The 22,089-nt window shown below is 47.6% G+C and overlaps 1 protein-coding gene across 1 annotated transcript in view; it reads right to left on the minus strand.

Annotated features, from left to right (window-relative positions):
• The window catches only part of UBR4 (ubiquitin protein ligase E3 component n-recognin 4), a 94,498-nt gene that overhangs the window by 11,730 nt on the left and 60,679 nt on the right, over positions 1 to 22,089 (minus strand). The window contains exons 77-101 of the mRNA XM_059487321.1: positions 21,640 to 21,765; positions 21,356 to 21,484; positions 18,673 to 19,016; positions 16,950 to 17,040; positions 15,923 to 16,007; positions 15,693 to 15,820; positions 14,867 to 14,996; positions 14,222 to 14,379; positions 13,685 to 13,794; positions 12,859 to 13,000; positions 12,111 to 12,192; positions 10,448 to 10,621; positions 9,937 to 10,058; positions 8,908 to 9,105; positions 8,697 to 8,777; positions 6,437 to 6,524; positions 5,940 to 6,067; positions 5,432 to 5,539; positions 4,846 to 4,965; positions 3,995 to 4,185; positions 3,209 to 3,382; positions 2,628 to 2,727; positions 1,583 to 1,801; positions 1,240 to 1,353; positions 127 to 269 (exon numbers count right to left, since the gene is read on the minus strand). Of these exons, the coding sequence (XP_059343304.1) occupies positions 127 to 269; positions 1,240 to 1,353; positions 1,583 to 1,801; positions 2,628 to 2,727; positions 3,209 to 3,382; positions 3,995 to 4,185; positions 4,846 to 4,965; positions 5,432 to 5,539; positions 5,940 to 6,067; positions 6,437 to 6,524; positions 8,697 to 8,777; positions 8,908 to 9,105; positions 9,937 to 10,058; positions 10,448 to 10,621; positions 12,111 to 12,192; positions 12,859 to 13,000; positions 13,685 to 13,794; positions 14,222 to 14,379; positions 14,867 to 14,996; positions 15,693 to 15,820; positions 15,923 to 16,007; positions 16,950 to 17,040; positions 18,673 to 19,016; positions 21,356 to 21,484; positions 21,640 to 21,765 (3,485 nt within the window). The remainder of the gene's footprint in view (positions 1 to 126; positions 270 to 1,239; positions 1,354 to 1,582; positions 1,802 to 2,627; positions 2,728 to 3,208; positions 3,383 to 3,994; positions 4,186 to 4,845; positions 4,966 to 5,431; positions 5,540 to 5,939; positions 6,068 to 6,436; positions 6,525 to 8,696; positions 8,778 to 8,907; positions 9,106 to 9,936; positions 10,059 to 10,447; positions 10,622 to 12,110; positions 12,193 to 12,858; positions 13,001 to 13,684; positions 13,795 to 14,221; positions 14,380 to 14,866; positions 14,997 to 15,692; positions 15,821 to 15,922; positions 16,008 to 16,949; positions 17,041 to 18,672; positions 19,017 to 21,355; positions 21,485 to 21,639; positions 21,766 to 22,089) is intronic.

The raw sequence follows: 22,089 nt of genomic DNA on the forward strand, positions 1-22,089 counted from the left end.
GAGATGGAGAAGCCCTGCAAAGTGATCAACAACCCAGCCCACCCAGCCTGAGTCCCACAGTGATCCCAAAGCACCTGGAAAGGCCTCCAGCCCAGGCTGAGGGGCTGTGTGGGTGTGGGCACATACCTGACAGCTGCCAGGTGGCAGTCATAGTGCACAATGTTGAAGTGGGACACGGTGCTGTAGCCCTGCTGCTTGCGGGGCTTGTTCTCAAACTCCTCGAGCGCCACGCGCTTGGTGAAGGTGTAAATCCCCAGCACCTTGGTGGGCTGCAAGGACACACAGCTGCCTTAGCAAGCTCTGCTACTCATCTCCTGCTCTTTCCACACCACACTGAATTGAACCTCTTCCACTCCCAACCTTGTGGTATTCACACATTCTTTGAACAGAGACATAATTCTCTCTCCCAAGATTTTTGCTGGAGAAAGCTCAGAGAAAGAAGAAAACAATTCTTCACTTGCTGCATCTGTTGTTTGGCACATGTGGGATGTGTTATGCAGATTGTTTGCTGAAAAGGGATTTGTTAACTGGACACTGGTGATGGTTGTTTTGACTGATTGATCAATTAGGTCAAAGCTGTGTCGTGACTGTTGGAAAGGGTCACAGGTTTTTGTTTGGTATGGTATTAGTATAGTATGTAGTATAATATTATATAGCTTAATAAACCATTTGTTCAACTGAATCACAGAGTCAGAGCATGCTAGTCCCCATTTTGGGGTTCCTTGCATTGATACCAACCTCAAACTTAAACTGGTCCTGTGTTTTTCCAGCTTTCACTGAAAACACACTTCCCTTTCCCAGCCACCTCTGGAATTACTGATCTGAAGAACCAACCCTGAGACTTCCTGATCCTCCAGCGCCAGCACTTGTGCAACCAGATACTGGCAAGTCCCATTAGGAGCTGAGAGGGCTCTGAAAATGTGTCTCCCTTCACCTGGAACTTCAATCTCCCATCACCATTACCTGAAACTCCTAGCTCCTACTACCTGGAACTTTTAGCCCCCACTACCTGGAACTCTTAGCTCCCAGTACCTGGAACTCTTAGGTCCCACTATGCAGAACTTTTAGCTCCCATTACCTGGAACTCTTAGCTCCCATGACCTGGAAGTTTTAGCTCCCACCACCTGGAACTCTTAGCTCCCATGACCTAGAACTCTTAGCTCCCACTGCCTGGAACTTTCAGCTCCCACTATGCAGAACTTTTAGCTCCCACTACCTGTAACTCTTAGCTCCCAGTACCTGGAATTTGTATCCCTCCCGGCAGATGCAGCAGGTCAGTCCTGGCTCCTCTATCAGCTCCTCCATCTGTTTAAGCAGCGCAGTCTTGGTCACCACCTGGCCCTTCTCATTTGTCTGGAAGACAGAAAAGCTCAAGCAGGTTAAAAACAATGACAAACCACACCATGCCCACCACTGGCACTGGAATGCCCATCCCATCTCCTCTGTTCCCTCCTGGCAGCACCAGGCAAACGGGGAGGCTGGAGCTGTGCAATATCCATCAATAAATCACACATTTCCTGCTGAGGCAGCTTGAGCAGGGCAGGAAGGAAAGCCCTGGAGGAGCAGAGCCCCCAGCCATTACCGTCATGCCCAGGGTGCCCAGGGCCTTCTGCCTCATGGCCATGGCCATCCTCTTCTTCTCGGCGCGTGTCTCCTTCCGCGCGGCGTCAATCTTCTTGTTCACCTCGGGGTGCTCCCTCAGAGCCTCCAGGAGGTTCTCTGCCAACGTCCCAATGCCTTCATCACTCGACACCTGCTCCAGTTTGTGCAGGTTGGAGATGGAGTCTGTTCCTATTAGCACCTGGGGGATGGGAGCACAGCACTGCTCAGGAGGAGGGGACTCAGGACAGTGACTGTCCCCCCTAATCCTACAGGGACAGCTGGGCAGAGCACTGAGCTGCAACCACTGTTCCTTTCTTTTTTAAGGCCCTAAAAACTGTGTGTCAGTCTGGGGCAATTTGCCTCTCCACTGGTCATTACCAGCTCAGATGGGGATGTTGGATAAAACGTTTATTTTGTGATAAGACATTGTATTGATGCCTTCAAACACCAACAATCACGTCCTGGGGAGCTTATCAATAATTACCTTCTCTTCACACTGGTGTGTCAATCTCACACCACACAGCAGGAGGAAATATTCAAATCAGAATCTCTGACTTTTCCAGATGATGCCTGAAGCTGCCCAGCAGAGGCTCAAGGCACCAAGACAAAGACACAGAGTCATGTTCCCAATCTTCTCATGTAAAACACAAAACTCAGAGGATGCTCTGCAAAGGCAGAACTTGCCCAGAGAATACTTGAACAGCTTCCACACCTATGCCTACTTTGAGACTCCCAACAGAATTAACAATTCTTATAAGAATTTCACATTCTTATAAGAAAATTTCACATTCTTATAAGAGGTAAGCTCAGGAGAACTGGATTTTCTCTCTGCTTTATCCCCCAAACAGAATTCCCTTCAGACTAGGACCAAAACCTTCTGGCGGAAAAAAGTTGTGAGCAAAACTGTTCCAACTGTGATGAGGATGGCAAAACAAAACCCATCAAAAATGAATGTAGAACCAACTCTTAGAGGAGTTTCTGCTGAGCTGCAGCCCCAGAGCAGAGTGCCAGGGCCCTGGGCTCACCTGTGTTGCAGGGTGCTGCGTCGCGAGGCCTCGGAGCAGGCGCAGGATAAAAGGAAGTGCAGGTCGAGATAAGAACCTCTTCCATATGTCTGCATCCAAACTGCATGGAACACAAAAGGCAGCAGCTGGGGGAGTGTCCCAGACAGCAGCATGGCTCCAGGCTGCAGGGAACACTCCCTCCCCCCGTGTCCCTGCTCAGCTCATTAATGAAGGGACAGTCACACTCCCACTCCCATGCTGTGCACGGCCACGGTGCCAACTCTGAGCCTGGGGATTTGTGTTCATGAGTTGGCTACCAACAGCACAAACTCTGTTGCTGTGAAACAGGAGAGGACAGGCAGGAAACACAAGGATTGAGATATCCAAGAAATCAGCTTGGATGGGTATCAAATGGGAAGATTTCAGGGTTTTTAGGTCATCTCTATACGAGCACTGCCTCACCAGACCTCAGCACCACAGCTCTGAATGCTCCTGAATGGGAACTTGTTCATGGATTTCTTGGGAGATTGTGGTGATGGGATGAGGAGGATGTCCAGGGCAGTCACACACATTAACCACACACATTAAATAGTGACTCTTACTTCTTTGCACTTGGAATGTGCTTTTTCATGTAATCCAGGGCATTCTGTGTAATCCCCTTCTGCAGGATGAGATCTTTCAGCTGATGGCCATTGCTGTTGTTCTTTATTCCTGCTGCTATTTTACAGAAGCAGTCCAGGAAAACTTTATCATCTCCACTGTGCTCCTCATCATACCTGAACAAAGAGAAGAGATGGTAACTCTGCCTGTAATTCTCACTGAATGGTGTACCTGCCCCAGCTCAGAGACTCAGAAAAGCTATTCAGGCCTGTCACCTCAAAACGCTCTCTCTGAAGACCTATTCCTCAAGCTAGACCTCACACTTTTATGTCAAAAATGGCTCAGAAGTGAGAGAGGAAATGAAGCTGAAGCCTGGCTGTTGGGATTTTAGTTGACTAGAGATTGGAAAAGTACAAAGCTGTAGCTAATTTTGAGTTTTGCACTTGCTAGATAGCGTGTCCTTAAGCCTAGCTGTAGTATGATAACAAATAGTGAAGGAGACATGAGAAAAGAGAGATGTAACCCCTAAAGAACAGAGAAGAGCTAATGTTGTAGTGTAACCAATAAACAGTGTAAATTACAGAATATTCATGAGCTTATTACTTGCTGTATAAGTGTCTAATGCTCTCTTCCATAAACAGAACTTGCTAATAACTCATATTAAGCCCAGAGTTTTCCCTGCACCCGACACCTGGCATTAGACTGGAGTAGCACCAATGAGGAGATGAAGGCAGAAATGTGTCACCAAAACCATTTCAGGTGCCTTTAGCTGAGCTGTGCCAACATACTTATCAAAGTTGCAGTAGGGCTTGAAGCGATCCACCAGGATCTGCATCTTCTCCATCTCCCCGAAGCTCAGGTAGGGGATGATGCGCAGCAGCCCCTGCAGCACGCTCAGGTTGGAGCGCACAAAGGTGCTGTTGATCTGGTCCAGCAGCATCACCAGCTGGTCCTTGTCCCCTGTCAGGAGGAGGTTGCCCTGTGAAGCAAAAGCAGCAGGATTTATAGTCAATAAATCTACAAGGAAATTCTCACTCTGGGAGGTGGTGGGGTACTCCTGTTGTGAAGGGGTGGTCACTGATAAAAATAAAATTGAGTCTTGTTCTCAGAGGTCTCATGGAATGGCTGCACCAACCCCTGGCTTATTCCACGTGCCGTTAAAGCATTTTCCAGCCAAAAGTCTAATAATTCCAACCCAAAGCACACCAGATTCCTGTTCACCCACAGCTTCAAAAGATGAGTGAGAAGCTCTTCTTGTTCTCAGTCTAGATGAGAAACAGTTTTATTCTCAATTAACTGGAAAATCAATCATGTTTTCAACACATACAAAAACACTCCAAAAAACAAGGCCAAGCTGTGTCTTTTCTTGTCTCTCACTGGCCCGTGGCCCAAAACAGGCAGGAAAGGATCCAAGCAGTGCCTAACAACCCTCACCCAACCATGCAAGACTCATCCTGACGCAGCCTCGCAGTGCTTTTGGTTCAGGGCCCTCCTTGAGCCCTTCCCCAAGGCCTGCCAAGACCTGCCAGAAGTGGAACGAGGGTCAGACTCCATCAGCACTCCCCTCCTGCTCCTGGAGCTCAGCATCCCTGTGAGCAGGGCTGTGCAAGGCCTGAATCCAGGGAAAGGAGCCACTCACCTTGTCCTCGCTCAGGGGCTCTGCGTTGGATTCATCCAGAATGATCTCCATGATGCTGAGCACCTGCTCTGCCACTGCTGCTCCCCCGCTGTCCTTGCTCTCCTGCTCAGCCACCAGAGCCTGCAAGACATGGGAGTGCTCAGGGGAACAGCAACAGTCACTGGTTTGAGGTGGGAAGGGGCACTGGAACACCAGCAGTCACTGGTTTGAGGTGGGAGCACTTAGGGGAACACCAGCAGTCACTGGTTTGAGGTGGGAGCAGACCCTGGAGCACCAGCAGTCACTGGTATAAAGTGGGAAGGGGCACTGGAACACCAGCAGTCACTGGTTTGGGGTGGGAAGGGGCACTAGAACACCAGCAGTCACTGGTTTGAGGTGGGAAGGGGCACTGGAACACCAGCTGGTTTAACTGCCCCCACACTCCCACCCATAACAGATAAGGAATGTCCAAAGGATAATTTGCAGTGCCCGCACATCAGTATTTCCCATCTCCTGTAGTTGTCACAAGGCAGCAGGGCAGGCAGAAGTAGCTTAAATTCATTGGAATCCATGGAAAACCACTTCTGGAAGTCCAAGCTGTCCTTACCAAGTTGAGAGTCCCCAGCATGACATTCAAAGTGTTCATCTCTGGCTTGACCAGCTGCTGCCGGTTGATTTTCACCTTCACACAGTAACTGAAGAGTTTTAACAGCACCTGCAAAATACAGAAAGGGATTCTCTGTGGGACTTCACAACGAGGGGGGATTTTGCTGAAACTGAAGTAATAGTTTAATACAGTAATAGACCTGATATCCAGACTGCTGGGATACAGTACACCCCAGATTTTCACATAAATATATATGTGTGTATATCTTAGCACAGCTTTGGTTTTCAGATATGGCCAAGGCAGAAAACAATTCCTCCAACAAGACAGGATTTGGTCTTACCAACTCCTCAGGTTCTAGACATTTGAAGTTTTGTAAGGAATTGTTACCCAAAAAGAACAGGAGAGGGAAGGAACTGTTCCAGCTCAAGGGAGATTGTCTAAACCTCAGGGGTGCCTGTGGAATTTTCCTCCCCATAACTCCTGACCCCGGTGCCAAAGGGACACTCACGGTTAAGAGGTGCCGGCCCTGCTTGAAGTCCTTGATGCCAGTCAGTCTGTTGAGCATGCACTCCAGGCCTCCACATGGGGCCATCACCCCTGCCATCTTATACACCTCTTCCTCATCCTCCTCCTCATCTGCAGGACAGACACAGTGGTGAGGACAGGAGCAGCCCCACCGGGACACGCAGAAATGGAGAGCAGAGCAGCACGCATTTCCCAGCAATTCCAGACACTTCAGTTGTATTGAATTAAAAAAGAATTAAGAGCAGAGATATGAAGAAGGGCTGGGCAGAATGGTCCCCGTGCCAAGCAAGTGCTCACATCTGAAGCACAGCTTTAAAGCGCTGGTAAAATCCTCCTTCACTCGAGGTGAAGCAGGTAAATGCAGCAAAAGCAACGTCAATCAACTTTAAGCTCACTGCTGTGAGGATAATAATGTCATTGCTCTGCAGCAAACCTCAGATTTCAAATCTAATCCCAGCTTTCAGCAGACAAATGCATTACCAGTGGTGGAGTCGAGGGACTCGATGAATTCCTCCGTGGCATCTCCCAGTAACCCCCGCATGCGGTAAATGATCCTCATGGGCTCCCCCTGCAAGAGCACAGCTTTTTATTCATTCCGTCTCTGGCCACTTGGACACAAGCCTGGCTCTGGTTTCAGTGTGTACAGACACTCCAGCCCCAGCTCTCCCTCGTGCTGTTCCACCTGCTGATGGTAACACGGGGAAATCTTTCACTCCCTCATTTTCCTGTTCCTGAGATGAATTAAAAACAACAACAGAGCCACCTGCAAAAACATCAGTAACTCATCCCTTGGTCAGCCCAGCTTTTCTTGGCATTGCCAGTTAATTGATAGACTGGTGATAAACAGTCTCTTCCTCCTTCCATCTCCTCCAGCTTTCCTTCAGCACCAGTGAAAGATGCAGCCATGGGAAAATGGGTTCACCTGCTTTCCATGGCAACCTCTCCTCTGGGGTATGGCACAGCATAGCTGGGAAATCCAGGGAACAGGCACAGCCCAGGAAATGAAGCAGGACAGGCTAATTGGATGAAAGCTTTCAAAGAGATAAAATCTGCAGCGATGGCAAATGGAAGAGGAGTAAAAGGCAATTGAATGAGCTTTCAGTAAGACAGTACATCACTGATACAGCCAAGAAGCTGTGCTGTTACCCTGAGAAAGGGACACTTTTCCAGATGTATTTCCAGCTGGAAATACTGACAGCATATCATGAAACTTTCCATTTTTAATCCATAGGTCTGAATAAAAAGCAGAAAAGAAAAATCCCAGATTTGGGAGCAGGAGACCTTGCAAGAGAAAACCTGTCAGGGATCGTGCTAAGCCTAATGTGGAATAAGCAGTGCTTAATGTCACAGCAAATACATAAGCACAGGGAAAGCCCCGGGGGGAAGATCTGCTCAAAGGCCACGCTGGCGACCAGCAATTAACACCACAGGGGCCCTGGTAAAACGGCAGATGAACAAAAAAAGCCACTGAGAGACAAGGGAAACAAAAAGGGGCCTGAGGTTGCGTTTCTTGTGAGCCTGTCGCTCCCAGGGAACGGGAGCTGCGGCTCCAGGAGGTGCTCACAAAGGAAGACAGATGAAAGCTGTTCATCCCCAGGAATGCTGAACAAACTCTGCCTTTCAGCAGCTGAGCTGCTTCCCTCCGGGAGAGCTGCACGCCCGGCATCCCACGGGAACAGCTCCTCCAGGGGCAGCATGGGGAACATTGCACCAGCGACTCCGTCAGAATTCAAATCAGAACTCACAGATTAACACCAGCACCTCATCTCCCTTTCCAAGTGGGTACCTTGTTAAAAATTATCACTGTCACAAGGTTTGGGCTCGATTTTGCAGTACTGAAGGCTTTGTTCCTGAAATAAAGCTTAATGAGACCCATTTTATCATCATTCACTGCTAACTGGCACTTTGTTTGAATAGTTCCCACAAATGGCTTCAGAAATGGAAATTTCAAAGGTGATTTGAGGCCAGGAGGAAATGAGAAATGACCAAGAAATGCTGGACAAATCAGTCTTGTTTTATGATCTCAAGTGCCTCTAAAAATATATTTGCAGTGGGCAAGCTTGAGCCTGATGGTCTCAGTGGGAGTTATTTGAATGGTCACAAGGAAAAAAGGGAAGAGCTTGTTCTGGACACATCCACCTCTGGAACAAGCTCAGTGTGACATGGTGGACTGGACCCTTAACACTGCTGGGTCCATTTCTTCATGTGAAAAACACACAACACATACAATGAAAAACAAAAAAAGGATGAATCTGCCAAGTGCTTGAGATCCTGATGGAAAACATGAGAGCAGAAGTGCAAATATGGAGAAGCACTGGGTGCTCTGTGCATAAATAACTTGGGCTCGCCCTCGAAGCACAGACTGATGGAGCAGTCTGGTGTCCTTGTGTGCACACACACAAAACTTTTGTGTGCAGATGGAGTGTGAAATGTGCTCTGAAAGGCACTGAAACGCTCAACTCTCCCCAGGGGAGCACAGGGAGAGCTGTTCCTCAGGAAGAGTCACTGTGACGCAGGACACAGCTCACCTGGGGCAGTGCTCTGCAATCACTCACGTTGCAGGGCCATGCACAATGTGTCCTAACAGAGCACCAAAAGTTGCTGAGCAGTTACACCCAATAAATTATATGCCAGGAAATAAATCCTGACGCGTGTGGTTTTGATTTTTCCCCTTTTTTTTTTTTGTTGATGTGAAGGACAGCTGCTCTGTGCTGTTAACTTGAACAAAGGTAACACACACCTCGTTTGTGGGACACCACACCTTCTTGTAGACCTCAGCCACAGGCAGATCCAGACTGATGATCTTGTTGTTCACCAAAAGCTGAAAGGGAGAGAAGAACAAGTCAAGAACAAGCTCAGGTTGTTACATCACCACCCCAGCAACCACCAGCTGCCCAAAACCAGCATCCCACAGGTCTGTGCAAGCAATCCCCACCTCCAGAAATTCTCACCTCCATGCCACTGTCATCCTCCAGCAGAGCCACCAGGTCACAGTCCTGGCAGATCTTGTTCTTGATGTCCCTCATGAGGGGCCCGATGCCAGGCTCATTACTGCTGTAGGGATTCCCTGGCATCCTGCCCTGCAGGAAATCTTCCTGCTGGGGATCTTTCTCCAGGGTGACAAAGAACTCAGTGACTTCATTCTCCTCCTAAAGAGCAACAGCAGAGACACAGTGAATAAGTTTTTCCCTAGCCATGCTCCCATTGCTGCATTTTAATGGGAGAATGTTCCTAAACCTTCAGTCCTTTCCCCACTGGCTCTGCATGCCACACTGAGGATGGCCAGGATCACTGAGTAACCAAATTCCTCAGGGAACCTGAACCCCCCAAAGGGATACACTGGGGTACAGCTCTCCAAAGGCTCATGGTGAATCATGACTGCAGACACAGCTGCTCCTGGGAAAAATGAACCAGATCTAGGGTGCTAGAGGTGCTTGGTGCTGATTCTCCTCCTCCATCATGAGACTCCACCTGGAGCACTGCACACAGTTCTGGTGTTCTCAACATGAGAACTCGTGGAATTGTTGGAGCAAGGGCAGAGGAGGCCATGGAGGGGACTGGAGCACCTCCCCTATGGAGACAGGCTGAGACATTGGGAATGCTCAGCCTGCAGAGGAGAAGGTTGTGTGGAGACACCACAACACCTTCTATGGTGTAAAACTGACTGCAGGAAAGCCAGAGAGAGACTTTTCATCAGGGGCTGGAGTGACAGGACAAGGGGGAAAGGGTCAGGCTGAAAGAGGGGAAATTTAGATCAGATATTGGGAAGAGTGGGCAGGCCCTGGCACAGGGTGCCCAGAGAAGCTGTGGCTGCCCCTGGACCCCTGCAATGTCCAAGGCTGGGCTGGCCAAGGCTGGAAGCAGCCTGGGATCATGGAAGGTGTCCCTGCCATAGCAGAGGCTGGGACTGGACAATCTTTAAGCCCCATCCCAAAGCATTTCAGGGCTGTGTTCAGGCAGTGTGCCCCTGCCCCACTCACAGGGTAGATGATGCTGCAGAGCCTCTCAAAGATGAACACTGGGGTCCTGTAGTCATCGAGGCTGTAGCGCTTGGCAGTCTCTATGCACACAGCCATGAATGCCTTGGTCTCTGACTCTGTGCCTGCCAACAAAAGGAAGCTTTAAAATGGACTCTGCAGTCAATTTTATAGATTCCCCTTTAACTCAGCACATGCAATAAATCCTTCTGCAGCCAGCCCCACAATTTGGTGCTCTCTCCTTTTGTGAATCCACTCTGTGAAAGATGGAAGGTATTTCTTAGGTAGGGTTACTCTGCATGGCTGGGCTGCAGTAAAACAGCCCCATAAAAATGAGGAGGCTGAGATTCCTGGAAGATAAGAGGTGACTAGGAATGCTGTTCAACTGCTCTTTGCCAAGAGAAAATACTGGAAGCCATAAACCCCTCTGATTACAGCAGTCATTTAGAGAATGTTCAGCTTTTCCATCTTGGTTGATCCTAAAGCTGGATTTATGGAACAGAGGTGGTTTTACCTGTTGTCATGTCCTCCAGCATCTCCAGCAGCATGTCCTGGGTCTCATCAATCAGCTTTGTCCTCTGCACCACCAGCTTCCTCAGGCACAGGTACCCATTGAGCACCGTGCCCACCAGGCGGCTCTTGAAGTGCCTCTTGATGGACTCCACCTCCACAAAGGAAGAGAGGAGACCTGGAAAGACACAGAAATGCAGGCAGTGCAGAAACCCAGGGCACTGGGAATATTTCTGTGTCTGCTCTGGGGTGTCCTGACCCCCAGGGCAGCACTGACTCTGACCCTCACTCATGGAGAAAGTTTCCCAGACTTCAAGACAGACTGGAATCCACAAAAGTGTGAAATAGATTATAGAGAGCAGTGTAGGTGGATCACTTGGTGAGAAATTGTTATGTTGTGGATGGCAGCAAGATGGAGGGCACAGGGTGTCATCCTGGGTTCCCTTTTCATGCTTCTTCTTCCTCCTTCTTCATGGGTTTGGGTGGCATTTTGTAATTGGGCAGAAAAGTCTGCACTGCAGCTCTTTGGGACCAGTTATTGGGTTAAAAGGGAAAATAATCCAAGTGTCAGCCCTTAATTGGATAGTTTAGTCTTAAAAGACCTTGTAACAAGAGACTGCTGGCCCTTTTGTGCCTTCTAATGAAAAGCTGCTGAACTCATGGTTGTGAGACTGTTTTACTGATAAGGAATAATAAACACCTGAGTGTGAACATGAATTACTGTCTCCAGTGCTTTCAATCCAGACCTGGGGAAACCCACAACTGGTTCCCTGGTAACTGGGACCCCCACAAGGCAGGTGGGAGAGAATTTGATTTCTGAATTTCATAGCAGCAAACAGGGCACAGTATCATAAAAATGGTTTGTTCCAGCTCCCATCACTCTGGGGTTTAATACTCATTCCTGTGAACTGGGTGGTTGCAGGCAAAAGCCCTGGCCTGGCTTGCAAATTGTAACACATGAAAACCAGTTTGGGAATGAGGAAAGAGCCTAAGGAGTTTCCTGTGTGCTTGATACAAAATTCTGCACGCTTTGGCATTTTCCTGTCACAAGCTATTCCAAAAGCAGATGACTGCTCCTCTTGTCATACTTCTAATACCTCTGGTGATGTGAAATGAGTTATCAGTGACATCAGCAAACTGGTCACTCCTACAATAAAGCAAAGAATCAGCAAACACAAGGATTCTTTCCCATGACACACTGATCAACATGCTGCTTCTTGCAAGAAGCCAGGCTTTATGGATTCACCCACTAATGGCTGAAGAATGTGAAAGAGGATACAAAAAACAATGATCTAGTTCATGAGGTATTTCCATTTCCAACACATTTTTGTAAAAGGGTGTACACCCTAGAAGATAAAAGCAAAGCTCCCATAGAATTGGGAGGTAAGGTAGGAATAAAGCAGCAGTGTTTACAGTGGTGCCAGGGATTATGTAATAAAGTGAAATGATGAAGCTTGCCTGGTGTGTTACCACAGTTCAGCTAAAAACTCTTACTGACCACAAAAAAATTATGGAAAAATCCATTTAGAGATTAAGTGCTAAATCGATGGCAAAAATCCAGTGCTGACAATGGCAACACAGCTGAATGAGATCTCTCTGAAATTCTGCCACAGCTGTTAGAGAACAATGATCTCCAGCTCTAACCCTGCTGCAGGCCCACTGAATACCTGTGAGGCTCTTCAGGGCATATCCCTGCTGCAAATCTGTGCTGAGTGTTGCTTCCTCCAAGGCCAGCAAACGAGCTATTTCCTGAAAATAATTAAAATCATTAACAGCCTGTTAGGCCAAGATGGCCCTGCAATGCCAAATAACCATTGGGGTGTCTAACACAAGGTGCAGAGAACTCAGAAACTGAAAACACAACTGCAAGAGCAGGGAGGGAAGGGGAAAAGGAAAGGAAATCTCCCACAAACATCCCTCTCATTTTCTCCCTGCTAGCACTGCTTGGCTCTAGTGGCCTTCCAGGAGCACTCACAGCCACCACTGATATGGAGAGAGCCACCTGCCCCTCTGGAGTGCAGCAGGGACCCCCACAGAAAACTCCCACCACTGTGAACACTGTAAAACCTGAGTGCTGCTCCTCCAAAGGCTGTAATTCCCATTTCTATAGCAATGGCAGCACACCTGATCCTTCCCTGTCCCCAAGGGCTCTCAGAGCCCAGCCTGGGAGCTGCACAACAGTGCCAAGGCAGTGCAGCAATATTGACAATCCCAGAGCAGTTAATTAAAGTGTTAAAGAATTCTCCAGCTGGGGCTAAAACCCCCGTGGCTCCCTCTGTTCTGAGGTACCAACACTGAAGTGTGAACTTGAGAACCTTGGCAGGGTCAGCAACAGGGCACTGAACAAAGGGATGGAATTTCAAAATCAAAAAAAAAGCCAAGCTAACAGGTCATTTCCTGCACACAAACCCATACCTTAGTGATGAGGCTGCCAATGTAGGGCAGAACCCCTCTGGCTGCCAGGTAGACCTTCCAGTGGGCAGGTTTGATGAGCTTCTGGTACAGGGCCAGGTACTCAGCAGCACATTCACCAGCAATGCTCAGCTCATCCAGGTAGCTGGGAGAGAGAAACACAGGCTGACAACCCAAAGAGAAACACAAAGCTGACAACCCAAATAGAAACACAGCTGACATTCCAGCCTAAGGACAGTGTGGAAAGGAAGAAAAAGCCTCCAGAAATCAATCAATCCATCCATCCATCCATCCATGGATTCCATCCATCCATCCATCCATCCATCCATCCATCCATCCATCCATCCATCCATCCATCCATCCATCCATCCATCCATCCATCCATCCATCCCCTCCTGAGGCAGTGAGGTCTCCTTGCTAACAGCATCACTGATATTCATTACTTGCTGGCTAAATCAGTATTTGTCCCCAAAAGAAGCTGACTGTGCTATCAGTATGAGCTGGGTAAGTTATGCCACAGCAGCTGGAACAGAGTTCACTCATTATTCTGTCACTGAAGAGGGGGAAATGTTGGCCACAGAGCTGAACAGCTGATCCTTACTGCTGGAAAAGGTACAGACTGCAAGAGCTCATTGCCAGGCAGCAAACCCCAGTTCTCCCTAAATCTATACCCTCCCAGTTAATTAAGTTGAAAAATCCAGCTCAAAAAGAGCCCTGAACTGCAGGCATACAGGGAGAGGTGTGAGAAAAGCTGCAAGAAGGGAGAGATTCTGGTGGGAATTGAAGACAAACACTGGTGGAGCTGCCAGGAGTGGCAGCACAGCAATACCTGGTGAGGAGATCCAGGACCTGCTGCTTCCTGCTGGGGATGGTGGCCAGGGCCTCCACGATGGTGCAGGCAGCCTGCCTGGCAGCCTGGGTGGCAGGAGTGAACAGCACCTGGGCCAGGGGCAGGAAAAGCCAGGTCAGACCCATGGGCACAGATGAATTTGTGACAGCTCACAGGAAGGCACAACGTGGGGGCTGTTGGGTGACATGGTGGCAGCGTTTTCTTGGTTCTGTGACAATTCCTGCTCTGCTCAGCACCAAAGTGTTTAAAGAGTGCATGGAGCTGCTAGCCCACACACAGGAAGCAAAGCTTTGCTCCAGGACCCTCAGAGGTGCAGCTCATCAGGCACAGGAGCACCATGGCAATCAAAGGTTCAGAGTTTAGCAACCCACAGACTCCCAGATCAACGTTGGTGCAGCATTTCTAAGGGAGCACAGCTGCAAAGCTGACTTGGCATCAGAGGCAGTGAGTGCCAGCCTCCCCAGACAGCAAACACCCACAGTGTGTGACTGAGCCTGGAGCTCTCCCCACCTTTACCTGTCTCAGCCAATTGTTGTGCCCCAGCTTGAGATCCAGAGGACAAGTTCTCTTCCCACGGCGGCTCATGAACTGCTTCCACTTCCAGACGTATTTTTCTGACAAGTAGAGCTGGTGAAGCTCAGCTTTGCTGGGAGTTTTCCCGTTGGCATCTGCACCTGCAATGTTGAGCAGAGCCCAAGAGAGCTGTCAGCAGTCATGAGCTGCAAACTGCCAGAGGATTTTTATTTTATTTATTCCAGTCTTCCTACTGGAACTCGCCAAACTCCAGCTGGGAACTGAGTGCTTCCCATCTCCTCCTGCTGCCATTTTCACTCCTGTAGAGCTATGCTCAGTTCCAAGCCTCATGAAAATCCCAGAGCCTCTCTCAAGCAATCCCATCAGCTTTCCAGCTGGCTGCTATCAATTTAAGTAAGCAACAAGTTTCATTTTTTACATTCCCTGATTCTCTTTGGGCACAGAGCATTTTCTGTTTAGGGTTTGAGGCACACAGCCCAGAAAAGTCAGTGCTACAACTCTAAAGACTAAATGTGAGGATGGAATCAGATGGCACAGGACAGCAGCCAACACAACTCCACAGAAGCAGATTCCTTATTAAATCTGGGGACACACAGAACTGCAGCAGGCCACAGGCACAGGGCTCACCTCTGGCAGGGAGGCACTTCTTCCAAGCTTCATAGGATGCCTTGGGGTCCCTCTTGAGCCACAGCTGAGCCTGTGCATGGATTTCATTGCTGTAAGGCTTCACAGTGGTGAGAGCATCCATGGGCACATCCTAACAAATAAAAAAGCTCTGTGATTCTTTAGAAAGCCACAGTCTGCTCCCAAAGAGCAACCCCTGGGGCTGGGACAGGCAAATGAAGAGGCAAATGCAGCTCTTGGACAGCAGCAGGGTAATGCAGTGTCTGTTACTGGTGAACTAAGAGAGATATTCCAGTTCCTAATGAAATATCAATAAACCCATCGCTGACACCCATTTGTGATTATCAGACAGGCAGATCAAAGCAGAAAAATACCTTCTCTTCTGCAAATCTAACCCTAAATGAAAATCAACAGCAGTCAATCAATATATTTTAATGAGAATTGTAGCTCTGTATTTAAAAATCTGAGTCAAAAGTACTTGATTCTTTCAAATTTAGGTACCTGATTCTACAAAGCTGCTGAAAGCCTAAAGCCTGCCTAAAATAACTAAGCTGTGGATTTGAAGTAGGTCTGCCCCCCTCAGATCTGAGGGGAAAACAGTAAACCCTCAACAGCTGTGGTCAAAGTCACCAAAACCCAGTGAAAAATCAAGTAGTCATCTGTGATTTGCAGTGTGTAATGACCAGAGTCACAGGGCTTGTGCTTCCCTAGTAACAGAGACCAGGAAAATCAAGTCCTGCCTTCCTCACAAACTAATTCCTCACTGAGATCAGCGTGCCAGACTCCAATCAGCAAATTCTCAAGGTTTTGCTCAGCCTCGAGGCAGTACCTTGTTCTTCTTGCTGGTAGGAGCAGGTGGCTTGATGAGCTTCTGCAGGATGCGCAGGCACATGAGGGTGATGTTCTCAACAACCACCGGGGTCTTGATGTTCACTGCCATCAGGAAGAGGCTGAGAGCTGCAAGCAGACAGGGGTGTTCATTATCCTGGGAGAGCTCTGGGCAGCACTTGAGGTGGGTTTAGAGGTGGCAATGCTGCCCTTGCTGGTGCCCACACTCACCGCAGCGCAGGCGCAGCTCCCAGCAGCTGTCCTCCTTGGAGATGGAGTCTGTCAGCAGCAGCATCTCGTACTGGAGGCTGCTGGCCTGCAACACACACAGCTCCAGCTCCTGGGGTGCCCCACTCCCTGCTGCCCTCCCAGCTTTAACCAACTCAGGTTCAAAACATATAGATCTAGGTTAGCTTAATGCCATGCACACTGGGGGGATGTGACCTGCTGGAGAGGTACAAGCAAAGCCAAGGCAGGGAACTGCCCGAGGAAGCTTCAGCAGGTACCTGTGCACAAAATTTTGTGCTACATTCTGACATTTATGTCATTTCCTGTGGAAACCCAGGGCACTGGGAATATTTCTGTGTCTGCTCTGGGGTGTCCTGACCCCCAGGGCAGCACTGACTCTGACCCTCATTCATGGAGAAAGTCTCCCAGACTTCAAGATAGACTGGAACCCACAAAAGTGTGAAACAGATTACAGAGAGCAGTGTAGGTGTATCACTTGGTGAGAAATTGAGGTTTTGGGATTTTTAGTATGTTGTGGATGGCAGCAAGATAGAGGGCCCAGGGTGTTGTCCTAGGCTTCTTCTTCATGCTTCTTCTTCCTCCTTCTCCATGGGTTTGGGTGGCACTTTGTAATTGGGCAGAAAAGTCTGCATTGGGGGCTCTGTGGGATCAGTTATTGGGTTAAAAGGGAAAATAATCCAGGTGTCAGCTCTTAATTGTATAGTTTAGTCTTAAAAGCCCTTGTACCAAGAGATTGCTGGCCATTTTGTGCCTTCTAATGAAAAGCTGCACAACTCATGGTTGTGAGACTGTTTCACTGATAACAGACATGTTCACACCTGGGTCTGAACATGAATTACTGTCTCCAGTGCCTTCAATTCAGACCCAGAAAAAACCAACGACTGGTACCCCCTCTCCCCATAATTTCTTATTGAAACTCAATTTTTTTCTTACAAACAGACCATAAGAAAGAAGATGCAATGATTAGAGAGGCAGAACAAAGAAACAGGAAAACACTGGAGTCTCTCACCAAGTCTGGATTTGCCCAGTGTCCCTTCAGAGCTGCAGAAACCTTCCCAATGATTAAATCATTCATTTGCTGTGTGGCCTCTGGATTGTCCCTGATTCCAGGAGGAAAAAGACAACACTGTTATGCTCTGCTTGTACTAAATGCCAAAAGCTTCTGGGATTCCAGCTCAGCTGGTACCAAGTGCACAGGGAGTTGGGGGTTACACTTTGCTGCTGTACAACACACCCATGGCAGGGGAGGGACTCAGGTCCCTTCCAACCAAGACCAATTTGTGATTCTAAGGTAACTCTCCCTGTGAGGCTTTCCCTTCCTGAGGGGCCTATCCTGATGCCTTTTTGGGACTACCCTAAAATAGAGGCCAGACAAAATTAAGGGAATAAAAAGTATTTAGTGAAGGGCCCTCAAGTACATCTCAGGCAGATGAAGCCCCACGGGGGCTGCACCCAAAAACGGGCCACGGGTTTTCACACTTTTATAACTATGTTCCATTTGCATATTGGGGGTGAATCCTCCAATTCCAGCTTCAGCTAATGAACACATTCACCCCAAGTTTGCTCCCCCCAGCTCCCTTTTGTTGAATCTCTGGGGGCCTGAGGCAGTGAGGTGTCTTTTGTGTCACAGACATCTTTTATGAAAAATCCTTTCCTTAGGATTTTTTCTCCTGAGAAGCTGAGAGGGCTCAGGAACAAAATGTAAACAATGGTTATCTGCTGCTGTGGAATGCAACAGGTGCATCTGTGATTGGTCTTATGTGGTTGTTTCTAATTAATGGCCAATCATAGCCAGCTGGCTCGGACTCTCTGTCCGAGACAGAAACTTTTGTTATCATTCTTTCTTTTTCTATTCTTAGCCAGCCTTCTGATGAAATCCTTTCTTCTATTCTTTTAGTATAGTTTTAATACAATATATATAATAAAATAACAAATCAAGCCTTCTAACACATGGAGTCAGATCCTTGTCTTTTCCCTCATCCTCAAACCCCTGTGACACGGTCACATCCTTAGCTGCCAAGATGGAGAGGAATTGCTGTGCCTGTCCCAAACTGGAGAACAGCAGCTGGCACTGCGTGTGGGGTTTGGAGTTCTATACTAAAGAACTGCAGGGTTATATTACAAATTACAAATTGTAAATACAAATAATAAAGAATATATCAAATGAATATATGAAATTCTGAGGCACTGAGGTGTCCTTGACTGCCAGGCCTGGAGAGGAATTGTTGTGTGTGCCCAAACAGCAGCTGACACTGTGCGTGGAGTTTGGAGTTGTACACTAAAGAACTGCAAAGTTATATTACAAACTGCAAATTCTAAGTACAAATAATAAAGAATATATCAAATGAATATGTGAAATCCTGAGACAGTGAGGTGTCCTTGACTGCCAGGCCTGGAGAGGAATTGTTGTGTGTGCCCAAACAGCAGCTGACACTGTGCGTGGAGTTTGGAGTTGTACACTAAAGAACTGCAAAGTTATATTACAAACTGCAAATTCTAAGTACAAATAATAAAGAATATATCAAATGAATATGTGAAATCCTGAGACAGTGAGGTGTCCTTGACTGCCAGGATGGAGAGGAATTGTTGTGTGTGCCCAAAATGGGAGAACAGCAGCTGGCGCTGCATGTGGAGTTTGGAGGTCACAAATACACGGAAAATACACAGAAAATACAAAAGCAGAAGCCCTCAGGCACCACCCCAAGCACGATGCTCCCCAGAGCAGCTCTCACCTGGTCAGCAGGCACATGAGCTGCCGCACCTCCTCGCGCATGGCGGCCGCGCCCCGGCGCAGGTTGTAGTCGAAGAGCTCGCGGATGAGCCCCTGCGCCACCAGGATGTGGCGGATGGCGCCGTTGGTGGCCAGGGCCCGCAGCAGGGTGATGCAGTGCTCGGTGACAGCTGAGGCGCAGCCGTAGCACTTGGTGGACGAGGTGTGGCCGCAGCCCAGCACCGACAGGGCCCGGTACTGGCTGGCCGTGAACGTGGGCAGCGCCGAGCTCCGCGACGACTTGGTGGCCGCCTCGCGCTGCTGCAGGTCGTACTCCAGCAGCTCCTTCCGAGAGGCAAACACTTTCTGGGGACACACACAGGAGCCACTGTCAGCCAGCTCAATGCCACCCCCAGACACAGGTTATCATCACTGAGTATTTCGGGGAGAAATGTTTTTGAGAGGAACGAGGGATTTCGTCGCAGACATTTTTCAACGGAAATCCTTTCTTTCGGATTTCTGCGTCTTCTGGAGGGCAGAGGCCTCAGAAGAGAATGTAAACAATTGTTATCAGCTGCTGTGGCATGTAATGGGATGCACCTTGATTGGCTCATGCTTCTCGTTTATAATTAAGGGCCAATCACAAAGTGCAAGCCGGGGACTGAGTCCTTGGACACAACTTTGTTAGAGATTTCTTTCCTTTCTATTCTTAGCCTAGCAGCAGCTCTGCAATGTCTCTCTTTATTTTATTTAGTATAGTCATAATGTATTATATATGATATATCAATAAATCCAGCCTTCTGATCAAGAAACAAGATTCTCGTCTCTCTCTCACCACCAGCGACCCACTCAGGACACTGTAATAGGATTTGTCTTTACAAACATAAACCTGATGTTTGAGGATTAATTTCCCTAACATTTTCACTGAGTATTTCAGGGAGAAATATTCTGGAGAGGAATGAGGGATTTGTCTTTACAAGCAAGCTGGTAGATAAACTAGCACTGAGAGATAAAAGAAACAATGGGAAGGCTTCCACTGATTGGAAAAAGATATTTGTTTCTACAAATAAACTTTAGGTTTGCTGATAAATGAAACTGGATACTGAAAGATGAAAGAAACAATGAGGAAAAACTCTAAATTCCATAAGAATTAAAAATTAAAAGGAAGGGTTATACATTAGAGGGGAATCTTCAGGATCAGGCGTTTTGGGAAGTCTGCACCTCTCAAGTACCTCAGAAATGGGGAAAGAGAGAAGGGAAATGCAGCTGGGAAATTGGGATAAAAAGGAGGCTGCATCCTCCAAAAACTGGAGAGACCCCAGGAGAATGTCCCATGGCCTCTCCCTTTATTTAAATTAAGTAAAAGAACTCCTCTGTCTCCTTTTTGGACATAAACCTGATGTTTGAGGATTAATTTCCCTAACATTTTCACTGAGTATTTCAGGGAGAAATATTCTGGAGAGGAATGAGGGATTTGTCTTTACAAGCAAGCTGGTAGATAAACTAGCACTGAGAGATAAAAGAAACAATGGGAAGGATTCTACTGATTGGAAAAAGATATTTGCTTTTGAAAATAAACTTTATCCAATGAAATTGGATATTGAAAACAATGGGGAACCCCCTAAATTCTGTAAGAATTAAAAATTAAAAGGAAGGGTTATACATTAGAGGGGAATCTTTGGGATCAGGCATTCTAGGAAGTCTGAACCTCTCAAGTATCTCAGAAATGGGGAAAGAGAGAAGAGAAATTAGGATATAAAGGAGGCTGCATCCTCCAAAAATTGAAGAGACCCCAGGGGAATGCCCCATGGCCTCTCCCTTTATTTAAATTAAGTAAAAGGACTGCTCTGTCTCCTTTTTGGACATAAACCTCTGGTGTTTGTGGATTAATTTTCCTGACATTTTTAACCAAGTGTTTCCAAACTTGAAATCCTACATGGCAAGAGAAGACTTGGGAAATCCATGAGGAATATCAGCCTAACTCTCATTTATCAAAGAATTCACAGAATCACTGGGTTGGAAGAGACCTTAAAGACCACTGAGCCCCAACATCTCAACTAAACCCTGGCACCCAGTGCCACATCCAGGCTTTGTTAAACAAACCCAGGGATGGTGACTCCACCACCTCCCCAGGCAGAACATTCCAGAGCTTTATCACTTCATCCTCCCTGCTGTTTACACTACATGCAATATAAGGCTGGAAATGTGACAAATCCGTAGTATTAACTACTACTAATACTGGCAGAGGAAGTCAGAGTAAATTATTATTTATAGAGAGAACCAACTATTTCATATGCTTAAATATCACAGCCAAAAGGACATTCATGATGTAGCAGGTTTTGCAGTGTTTATGTGACTTGTTGAGCACAAATAAATATATTTAATTTATAAAACACTTCTGTAGGTCATCCTTCAGACTGGTGTGTTTTCAAACACTTGATACATGCAAAAATTCAATTCTCCTTAATTAACCATCTGTTCAGTCTCCTGCTCTTCATGATGGAGCTGCTGATAAAAACAGTTTCACAAGCTAGCTGAAAATTTAGTAATTAATACCTAGCTTTTAGAAATTATTATTATTTCCCTGCAAATATGCAGCTGATCACCTGCTGTTAATGATATCATTAAATGAAGAATGGCAACATCTTGGGGTTTTTTTTCCTAACAAAACACCTGGCCCAAATCCAAACCAAAGCACATTGTACCTGGATGATTTTGGACAGTTCATCGAAGGAGTTCTTGCAGTCCCCACAGTACTCCTGGGCTAACTGCAGGATGTACCTGTTCACACTGGCTGAGGTAGAACTGATCCCTCCACTGCTGCCAGACTCATCCTGGAACAGGGAAAGCAAAGAGGAATCACAAAGGGAGGCTCCACACAAAATAACAACAGCAGAGCAGCACCTGAGGCAAGGACTGCCCTGGGCAGAGCCAAGGCCAGAGTGTGCCCAGCCTGAGCTCTGTGCCAGCTGCACCTGGCCCTGCTTACCTGGGGCTTCTCAGGGGCTGCCTCGTTCACCTTGCACAGCAGGTTCTCCAGCTGTGGTCGGTGTCCCATCAGCTGGTGATACACCCTGTCAGCCTTGTCCAGCAGAGTGTTGATGTTTGTCACTGCCTAGCCAGGGAAAAGGAAAGGAAACTCTTATTTCATTTTCAGAACCACAACCACCAAGCTCCAAGTCTTCTCTTTTGCTTTTCTTTTGGGGGGAAATCACTACATCACTAAATTGTGACCCTGCAGCCTGGTTCTGCTCTGAGGAGCACTGTGGTGACACTAATGAGCACATCCTGTGGTACTACACTGAGCACATCCTGTGGTACTACACTGAGCAAGCACACCCTGTGGTACTACACTGAGTACACCCTGTGGTACTACACTGAGCACACCCTGTGATACTACACTGAGCACACCCTGTGATACTACACTGAGCACACCCTG

This window comes from Ammospiza nelsoni, chromosome 22 (genome assembly GCF_027579445.1).
Source record: "Ammospiza nelsoni isolate bAmmNel1 chromosome 22, bAmmNel1.pri, whole genome shotgun sequence".
Taxonomy (NCBI): domain Eukaryota; kingdom Metazoa; phylum Chordata; class Aves; order Passeriformes; family Passerellidae; genus Ammospiza; species Ammospiza nelsoni.